Genomic DNA, 10,648 nt, shown 5'->3' with positions numbered 1-10,648 from the left:
AAGATAAAGTAGGCTACTTACATTTTTTTATATACAGAAAAGGTAGGAGAAAATGGCAATTTTATTTTTAAAAAAATCACAAGAAATGTATGTAATTTACTGAAAAATACCTTTCCTTAACTTTGCAAACTTCAACAGCTTTCACTCACATTGCCATCTTACTTACATACTAGCTTTTTTATACATGTTAGATTTCTCTTGCGTACTGTCTCGACCTCACATACTAGCTGTTTCTCACATACTAACTGGATCTTACATTCTAGCTTTCTCTTACATACTGGCTCTCTTCCTCACATACTGTCTATTACATACTGTCACCTGCTCACATACCAGCTGCCTCTTACATACTAGCTCTCTTACTCACATACTGTCTCTTACATACTAGCTCTCTTACTCACATACTGTCTCTTACATACTAGCTCTCTTACTCACATACTGCCTCTTGAAATGTCTCTTACTAGCTCTTTTACTCACAAACTAGCTGTCTATTACATACTAGCTGTCTCCTACTCACATACCATCTGTCTCTTACTTGTACTAGCTGTCTCTTACATATTAGTTTGCTAGCTGTCTCTTACATCTTAGCTCTCTTACATACTGTCTCCTACTCACACACCAGCTGTCTCTTACATACTAGCTCTCTTACTATCTCTTACATACTGTCTCCTACTCACATACTAACTGTCTCTTACATACTGGCTTTCTTCACCTACTAACTGGATGTAAGAGTCGAGCCATCTTACATGCAAGCTCTCTTACTCACATACTAGCTGTCTCTTACTTGTACTAGCTGTCTCTTACTCACATACTAGCTGTCTCTTGTACTAGCTGTCTCTTACTCACATACTAGTTGTCTCTTGTACTAGCTGTCTCTTACTCACATACTAGCTGTCTCTTACTTGTACTAGCTGTCTCTTACTCACATACTAGCTGTCTCTTGTACTAGCTGTCTCTTACTCACATACTAGTTGTCTCTTACTTGTACTAGCTGTCTCTTACTCACATACTAGCTGTCTCTTGTACTAGCTGTCTCTTACTCACATACTAGCTGTCTCTTGTACTAGCTGTCTCTTATTCACATACTAGCTCTCTTCTTCACCTACTAACTGGATGTAAGAGTCTAGCCATCTTACATGCAAGTTCTCTTAAACACATACTAGCTGTCCTATTCACATACTGTCTTAATTGCATACTAGCTCTCTCTCTTTTACATACTAGTTGTCTTCTCATTCATATAATAGTTGCCCCTTACTCAAATACCAGCTGTCTCTTTAGTCCAGGTTGCCTCCATGTTTTAAGGTTTATGTGCTCATTTTGGCCATGACACCATTTATGTCTGCCAAATGAATTCTAATGTGCACAGAGGAAACTAGAAATCATAACTAACTGTTACTCACTGAAGTACCTAGATTACATTATTGTAATTACAAATAGGTAAAAATATTTAATGACTGCCACTAGAACAAGCAATTAAATTCTTATAAGTTTCCACCACTTCACCAAAAACTAATAAAATTCAAAAGATTCACTTTCAGTTTTGAATTATTCATATTAAAATTGTAGTTTTAAAGTTTTAAAGTGGAGGTTAATGCCCTGTAACATTAGTGACTAGTTTAAATAGATGCCTATTATGGAGGGAAGACATCTGTGCATGTGCTGTCATGTCCATTTTACAGGGGTTGTTCAAAAAATTCTTAACTATGTTGTGGACTTCATATTTTTTAATGATGTTAAAAAAATAATTAAAAAAATAAAAAAAAGCTCATTGTAAAGTAAGTTGATGAAATATTTGTGCCTATTAATAATTACAATAACATAATATCAGTATTTCTATCAGTTCTAATAATTACAATGTCAAGATTTTGCTGTACTTATTTGAAGTCATACGGTGGCAAATACATTAAAAATGACCAAAAATGCACATAAATCTTAAACAACCAGCTCTGTATCCCACAGACTATACCTGAATTTGGCCATTCATGTGGTGTGTGTAAATGATTTTCAACATAAAATTAAAGAACAAAAGTGGTGGCCTGTATAAATGGTGGAGGAAGAACTAGGGAAAACCCCGGAAAGAATCACCGACCCACGAGAAGCTACTGGCCAGCTTTCTCACGTACCTACACTGGCTGAGCCTGAGACTCGAACCCATGCAGAGCTGAGATGTCAGTGATCCATAATGGTGAGTACTTTAGGCCACTCGGGGCCCCCTCATGTTGAATTCACTATATGTTACAATACAAGTCAATTACAAATTATACAACAGTCATTTTGAGAAGATTGGTGCTCTTTAGTGCAAAAAGAAATTTCAGGAATTCAAGATAAGACCATTTTATTTTTATTTTAATTCAGTGAGTGTTATAACCATTACTGATATTCTTGAGGGATACAATTTTCAAATTAGCCATGGTGGCAGCTAAATTCAATTTAAGATCAGCACCATTTTCATTTAGAAGAAAATATACACTATTAGAAGACTTCTGGTGAAAACCCCCACATTGGTATGACCATAATTTCAGGAAAATCAAAGACAAGATCTGGAATCATTTTTCAATGTGGCAGCCATATTTGAAGTCAGATCAACTCAACTTTCATTCAGAGGCACAAGCAGTTGCCACAATTAGTCTTCTTGTGAAAACTCATACGACTATCCCTACAGGAGAAGCCACAATAACAAGATTTTCAAGATAGCTGCCAGAGTGGCTGCAGTGCACAATTTTTATAAGTACTAACTATACATAGCACAAATGTCTTCTGGTGAAAAACCACGGTGGTTGATATGACTGTCAAAAAATATGATTTTCAGATAACCATTGTGGTGGCCATGTTGCACATCAGGTTGTCCCAAGTTTTATTTAAGACAAACTAGATACCATAAGAATTCTTTAGGTGAAAACCGCCTACTGATATCACTTTTGCATTCAGCAGGAGTAACAATAACAAGATTCTCAAGATGACTGCAGTAGTGGCTACAGTGGATGTAAGATAGGCTCCAATTCAGATAAAGCTACATGCTAATATTATCACCCTTTCAGGTGAAAAAAAGCAAAAACAAGATTGTAAAGGATGTCCAAGTGGCACCATTTTCATGCAGAACTATCCTGACTTCATAAAATATCTTCCAGTGAAACCAGATGTCAATATAAGATTCCATTCAGGTAAAGCATTAAGATTTTCAAGATGGCTACCAAAAGTGGTCATATTAGATATCACATTGACACCACTTTCATTCAAGAACTAAACAGCACAAGAAGTCATTTCGTTAACACCATGCTGATATGACCATCCATTCAGGAGGAGCAGCAATAACAAGGTTTTCAAGATGGCTGCTATGATGGCCATAGTGGATGTCTGAGAAGCACCGTTTTCATTTAGGGTCAACTTTACCTTAGGATACATGTATGTGCAAAGTGTAGTGGCTATCCACCTAGCTGTTTAGGAGTTTTAGTGAAAATCAGCTTCTGCTAATGGACAGATGGACATCAGATGATGGATGACAGATGATCTACAACAGACAACATGCCATCCTACAAGCTCTTCTGGTCTCAATTTGATGATCTTTCCTTAGCATCAAAAAATGGCAGGGATAAAAGCATAACTTGTACAGTACTGTAAAGTTGTTGTACCCGCCTGAAATGGATCATTATTAAAACTGCATGTATATATATATGGTACAAAAAGTAACTCTTCTACTGTGAACAAATCCACATCCATCAGTTAATAGCCTGCCAAATACCTGTGCCACAGTAGAACAGTGGAAACATCTGCCTATGCCTGAACAATTCTGCAAGCACCAAGCATCATTCTAGGCTTTGTGGCACACTATGAAACAAGAGACCCAAGTGAACCTGAGATTACTCACCTGATATCTGTCTAATTGCTGGAGCAGCTATCCAAGAAATCTGTCAGTAGGATGCATTCTGTTTGAATTTTTTCAAATGCTTTTGATCGCGTATGTATAAAAACACTGTTTCAAGGTTTCTCTAGTTTTTGTATTTTCATCAATGTTTAATAGCACATCAGCATTTTTTATACTGAAAGGCCCTGTGCTAGGACACTGTCAAATCTGGCCTATGCCAGGACACTGTCAAATCTGGCCTATGCCAGGACACTGTCAAATCTGGCCTATGCCAAGACACTGTCAAATCTGCCCTATGCCAGGACACTGTCAAATCTGGTCTATGCCAGGACACTGTCAAATCTGCCCTATGCCAGGGCACTGTCAAATCTGGCCCTATGCCAGGAAACTGTCAAAGCTGGCCTATGCCAGGACACTGTCAAATCTGACCTATGCCAAGACAGTGTCAAATCTGGCCTATGCCAGGACACTGTCAAATCTGCCCTATGCCAGGACACTGTCAAATCTGCCCTATGCCAGGACACTGTCAAATCTGGCCAAATTCTGTTCAGTGGGGTTTTTGTATAAAGTTGTATGTTTTCTACTTTTAGTAAGGGCAAAATGGAATTGTTTGTACAAACTGAACAGAATTTGGCCAGATTTGAGTGTCCTGGCATAAGGCAGATTTGACAGTGTCCTGGCATAGGGCAGATTTGACAGTTTGTAAAATACATTCACCTGTACTGCTGACAAAAGTGTCTGTAGAACACATATGCCTGCACTACTAACCAATGTTCCAGAAGTATTGAAAAAGGCCAAGACTAATGCTAACAGTTGCCATAATGAAATGAAGATCTAATTAGGTCATCTGCAGATGCATACAAACATTCCACAATATTTCATTCTTCAGCCCCTTGGTCTTTGCTTAATCCTGCTAACAAAGTCTCATCAAAAGAGTTAAAGCCTAAAACATTTTAAAATTTGTAAAAATATTGCAAATATGCTGTAATGGCCTGAATAATAACTGGCATTTAAAATACTGACACAAAATAATTATACACATACAAAATTTAACTTGTCTACATGAATTGGTTTATGTGCGAACCTTGCCAACAGGATTCTCTTGGACAAAAGTACATACAGACCAGCAGATGAATAGACAAACAGATAGACAGAACATGAATATATGCATTTGAAATAAAGATGCATTTAAAATAGAAACATTTATTCTATGTCTTACTTCATCCTGATCCGTCATGCTGTAATCGGCAAGGCCTCGCTTGTGCATAATAGCCTTGTCTCGAATGATTCTGTTAATAGAGCTAATACTGGGGATGTTCTTTTCTGTACAGATCCCTTCAGAAAGCAATCTGAAACCATAAGTATGCATTTTACAAATAAATATTTGGATAGACTGAAATGTACAACCAATAAACTAAGTCTTAACTTCCAATATGGTACAAGAGAAACCACCATATATACTCGCTTATAAGTCAAGTCAAACAACAAAGACTGTGATCTGCCATAGCATAATGTGCTTAAAGATCAGGGTCTGTATTGCTACCGATTACTCCTGAAAAAATGCACAGAGACAGATCTTCTGGCATATTATGTGATGGTAGATCTGGGTCTGTGCAATTTGCAGTTGGACTCGACATGTAAGCGAGTATATATACAGTGGATCATTTATGTAAATTGTATGTAATTCACGTTATGCTAGACTTGTGGTTGTTATGCTTTTTCCCCTGAATAATAGAAGGAAAATAAATGCATGTATTTAATTTATTACTTCGTAAATCTTACATAAATTTATTTTTTGAAAGAATAACATGTAACTATTTCTTAGCTACCATTGTTGCCATGCATATGATTGTTTAGAGTGAAATAGTTCAGTTGCTGTTACCTCCCTTAGACCAGAAACAAATAAAGAAAAGGCTAAAACAAAAAAAAATATTTGTTTCTGGCTGGTGAACCAACCCTGCCTTTTTGTTGCTGACTCAAGCATTCCCCATCCTTCCATAAATTTTTTAAAAATATTCCCGAAATTGATTTGTGCATCTAACTGAGCCAGTTTTGTCAATACTTGAAGTGCTTAGTACATTATATATATTACTCATTATAATATATATGTTATATTTACTACAAAAATATATCTACCTAACCAAATTTTAAAACCAATGCAAAGAGGAAATACACATGGGGGGGGGGGGGCAAATCCTGTGGCATGAAGAATTGCTGTTGTTTAGTTAAAATCAAGCACTTCTTTTGTTGGATAATTTCCACTAATAATACCGTTAACCTCTTCTATATAAAATACAACCATTTCTTATATTTGGATCATAAAGTTTACATATAATGCATATAAAAGATTGAAGCAGAGATAGCTGGCCATTTTGTCTTACCCAGTTGCATATTGCCAGTCATCACATTACATGTACTTACCTACACCCAGTTTGCAAGTAACACAATCAAGTTACGGCCTTGTTCAAGTTCTTACACCTGTGCTAGACTAATTTTTAACAGAAATACTGAGTTTCATATCCTGATCAATGATGAATCAGAATCAAAGAATTCGTTATGCAATGGCAAAAAAAAGGGTACGAATTCCATTCTACTTGTGTAAATCGAGTCCAGCTGCCAGCAGGATAGACTCCAATCTGCCATCAAAATTTTTTCCTGCAGATCAGGGTCATTGCTTTTTCCACTGATTACTCCTAACAAAACAGCTGAGACTCATATCAGTAGATCTGGGTCCATGGAGCTTGCAGATGGACTTCAATTATAAGCTAGTATATACAGTAACCCAAACCTATTATGACACCTGGATTTGTCTGGTTGTTGTTGCTGTTGTAGGGTTTAACACCAGTTTTCAGCATAAGATAGGCTATACATGGTGGCCAGAATAAATGGTGAAGGAAAAACCAGGGGGATTTGTCAGGATCATTGATTGTAGGGATAACTGATAAAGTGTATCCAATGTATCCAACTGCGTAGGTACTTGATTGGTCCATGTGATGAATAAACATGGAGAAGTCATGTACACATAATCAATATTTCCTTCAAGTGTGACAGCAGCAACAGCTGTCCAACACATTTGTTTAGTACAATGCATAATGCAAAAAAAACCTATTCAATGTGATCTTTGTGTGATCCACATGTACACACACACACACACCCCCCCCCCCGGAATCCAGGAATGTATTTATTATCTAATTCCGGCTTCAAATCTACAACCTGGGACAAACAACAGATATAAAAAAAAAAATGTATGCATATATCTGTAACAGAAAAAAGTCCATCCAGAAGAAGAAGGTTATTCTATGTAAAATACTGTATTGTTATCATATATAATATCAACAACATAAGTGTTTTCACACAATAAAATATCCTCAAAATCAATAAGACATGTTTTCATATAATAAAAGATGTGTGAATGCAGTATGACATGTTTTCATACAATAAAAGATGCCTAAATGCAATGTGATATGTTTTCACACAATAAAAGATGCTTAAATGCAATATGACATGTTTTTATACAATAAAAAATGCCTAAATGCAATGTGATGTTTTCATACAATAAAAGATGCCTAAATGCAGTGTGATATGTTTTCATACAATAAAAGATGCTTAAATGCAATATGACATGTTTCCATATAACAAAATATACCTAAATGCAATATGACATGTTTTTATATAATAAAGATACCTAAATAAAATATGACATGTTTTCACAGAATAAAAGATGCCTAAATGCAATATGATGAGCAAGGCATACTGTACATTTTTATATACATGTACCTTATCTGCAGATTTAAATGACTATTTGCTTACAAGAAAGTAACAATGTTACCATTACAAATCAGAATGGGAAAGCAGGGTCCACCAAAACTGACAGGAGTCCCTTGAAGGGACTGACACTCTCCTGGGCAAAAAGAATTTCCAGGAATTCAAGATAAGACTATTGCTTCACATTAACTGCTGAGTGTTGAAACCATCTCTGATATTCTTCAATGGTAAAATGATTTTCAAACTAGCTGATGTGGTCAACAAATCTGATTGGCACCATGTTTTTTAGGACCAAGTAGACATTCAATGAACCTGGTAGTTGGAATGTAGGAGACCTGAGAAGGCAACTGAATAAAAAAGTGTTAGTTGTAATGCCTGCATTTTTCGTTGTCACAGGTAAATCATAATAGTTCTCATGTGTGGATGATTTCTGAATTTTTGATATTCTGGAATAAATGAAGACAAAGTCAACATTTTATGCAGTAACATGGGCAACTGAAAGTTAAAAAAAATGATAACCATGACCAAACATTCTGGTAGCCCCAAAGTTTTGCCTGACCCATGACCAAACAATCTGTAGCCCTAAAGGTTAGCCTGACCTTTGGAGAAACCCCAGCATGTTGGAAAATATTAGGCGGTGTTTTGTTCTGAATCCAGTATATCAGGTACTCAAATTTGTGCCAAAACAGGTAAGCTCCCATTTTTACACATTCTCTATTTACAAAGAATTCAACAAACAACAGTACACTTATTTTTGTTGTTGTCATACTGCCACCATCAATTAGTCATCACTGTGCAAATAACCGTGTCAAACGCTGTCTCTGAATTCAGTCTCAATTACCTGTAAATATTATCTTTCCGAAGGATAAACAGCTACCTGTTTGGAAGTTATGGTGCGTAAATGTTCCACATGAAATCATGCTATTATAAATAATTGTCTGAGTGACAAATTGCCAGAGCGCAAGGATAAATAAAAGATTGAGATATTATCTTTCCCAGATGAGTGATTAGTATTCTTGCCATGGGAAATCTGACACTCAAGGACATTATGCTTTTAATGGAGCATGGAAAATGCATCCAGTCTTAAGGGACAACATTCAATTAAACAGTTTTCAATGTTCAAATGCTTTTACCTAGGTGAATCCCACCTGAGGGCCCATAATGAGGAAATACAAGATACCTTTAATATCAAGCCATGTTTTTAATTGTATATTCCAACTGAGAATAAAAGCTTTGTTTTTTTGGTCTAGTGCTTATTATGGAATTTGTCCACATTAGTAATTTTCTTGTGGACAAATCAATCAATTAACCACAAAAATTTTCTTGCCTGGCAGTATGAGACATGTACAAAGATTTGCTGGGCAAGTTATATTTCATGTTAAATGACAACAATTTCATATAATGTTCTCCTTGCTTGTTGGTATGGTTCATACAAAAAAATCTCAGGAACAAATTTAAGAACTTTTCTGTAGATTTTAAAGGGCTTGTTATAATATTTTCATGGGATTGTTATAACATTTTCTGGGGCATATTTTAATATTTTCAAGGGCAAGTTATACTATTTTCAAGGGTTTTTTATAATATTTTCTAGGGCAAGTTATACAATTTTCAAGGGCAAGTTATAATATTTTCAAGGGTTTGTTATATTTTCAAGGGCTTGTTATAATATTTTCAAGGGCAAGTTATAGTATTTTTAAGGACTTGTTATATTTTCAAGGGCTTGTAATAATATTTTCAAGGGCAAATTATAGTATTTTTAAGGGCTTGTTATATTTTCAAGGGCTTACTCATCTGAATTCTGAAACCTCTTTTACTGCATTTATCTTCAAAATTTTAGATGAAATGAGAAAAGTTTGTTCTGAAATATAAACATCAAAATATATACAATAATGGCACTGTCAACTAAATATCATAACTAATTTTCCAGCTGCATGTGCACTTTTTGTCATTGCACAGTATGTGTGTAATCTCTACATGTTTCTTCTTCAGGAAAAGTTGACCATATCAATTTTTCTTTTTCCTTTTCTTGAGATCGTTCAAGATCCTTTCCTAAGACAGTTTGAATGAATGGTAAATGATAACTGCCCTATGGCTTCTACTTTCTCACTGAGGCTGTGGACTTTAATTGTGATTGCTTAAGAAAGAGATATGAAGTAAACATGGCATTGGGGAGGGAGACTTAAAAGCTGAGTGACATTATTCTCCCCAAATCTGTTTTTGAATCTATGACTGTTCAGAGGACTCCAAAGTGCTCAATACTATATGTATATTGAACTTTTCATGTGCATAAAAAACAGGCATACACCCCATTTTCCCCCCAAACTATCGACTTATTATGCAATGCACATATTACAATCGACTCAACCCCTTTGAATTTTCTATTCAATGAATATCTGGGATTTGTGATCGATTTGTGATTGAGCATGACCTTCCCATTGCTAAATTAGATTACAATGTCAGTGTGCAACATGCTTCATCCACCATTTGCTTGGACTGGTTCACTGATCAAGATATCTAAACTTAGCTTTGGGAAGTATGAGTACAAAACATTATCACAGCCTGGCCATAAGGACAGGGATATTACCAAAAAGTATCAGAATAAAGATAATGTGTCATAAAATAAATGATTAGAATGATTAATAACACTCAGTAAATCCTCCCCCCCCCCAAAAAAAAATAAGGTCAAAATGAAACACTTAAATAACAACAAATCAAATATTAGTAAATTTAAAGTCATGGGCTTGAAAAATTTACCAAAGCAAATTTAAGGACTTTCAAGGGTATTTCCACTTTTCTAATCAAACATTAAATGTAAGAGTTTTTGAAGACCTGTAAAAACCATGTGTTGGGGTCCATAACTGCCGACTGCATCATGTACAGAACTGGAGCTCTGTGTGAATGATCGAAAAATCGATGACGGCATGTATTGGGAGAGAACTTAACAAAATGCCAGTAAAATGTTTGGAAATAGTGCTGTATTTTTAGTCCCCTAATTGCCAAACATGTACTGAACTGAACTGTAAA

At 35.6% G+C, this 10,648-nt stretch overlaps 1 protein-coding gene across 3 annotated transcripts in view; it reads right to left on the bottom strand.

Annotated features, from left to right (window-relative positions):
* The window catches only part of LOC149771129 (uncharacterized), a 143,865-nt gene that overhangs the window by 16,553 nt on the left and 116,664 nt on the right, over window positions 1–10,648 (bottom strand). For all 3 annotated transcript variants that reach the window (XM_089948836.1, XM_089948838.1, XM_089948837.1), the window contains one exon: window positions 5,079–5,208. In XM_089948836.1, the coding sequence (XP_089804962.1) occupies window positions 5,079–5,208 (130 nt within the window). The remainder of the gene's footprint in view (window positions 1–5,078; window positions 5,209–10,648) is intronic.

The sequence above is a fragment of the Sinohyriopsis cumingii genome, unplaced genomic scaffold (assembly GCF_028554795.1).
Source record: "Sinohyriopsis cumingii isolate HCF-2022 unplaced genomic scaffold, ASM2855479v2 utg002115l, whole genome shotgun sequence".
Taxonomy (NCBI): domain Eukaryota; kingdom Metazoa; phylum Mollusca; class Bivalvia; order Unionida; family Unionidae; genus Sinohyriopsis; species Sinohyriopsis cumingii.
The sequence above is the reverse complement of the archived record's forward strand: the minus strand, read 5'-3'. Positions and strand labels throughout refer to the sequence as shown.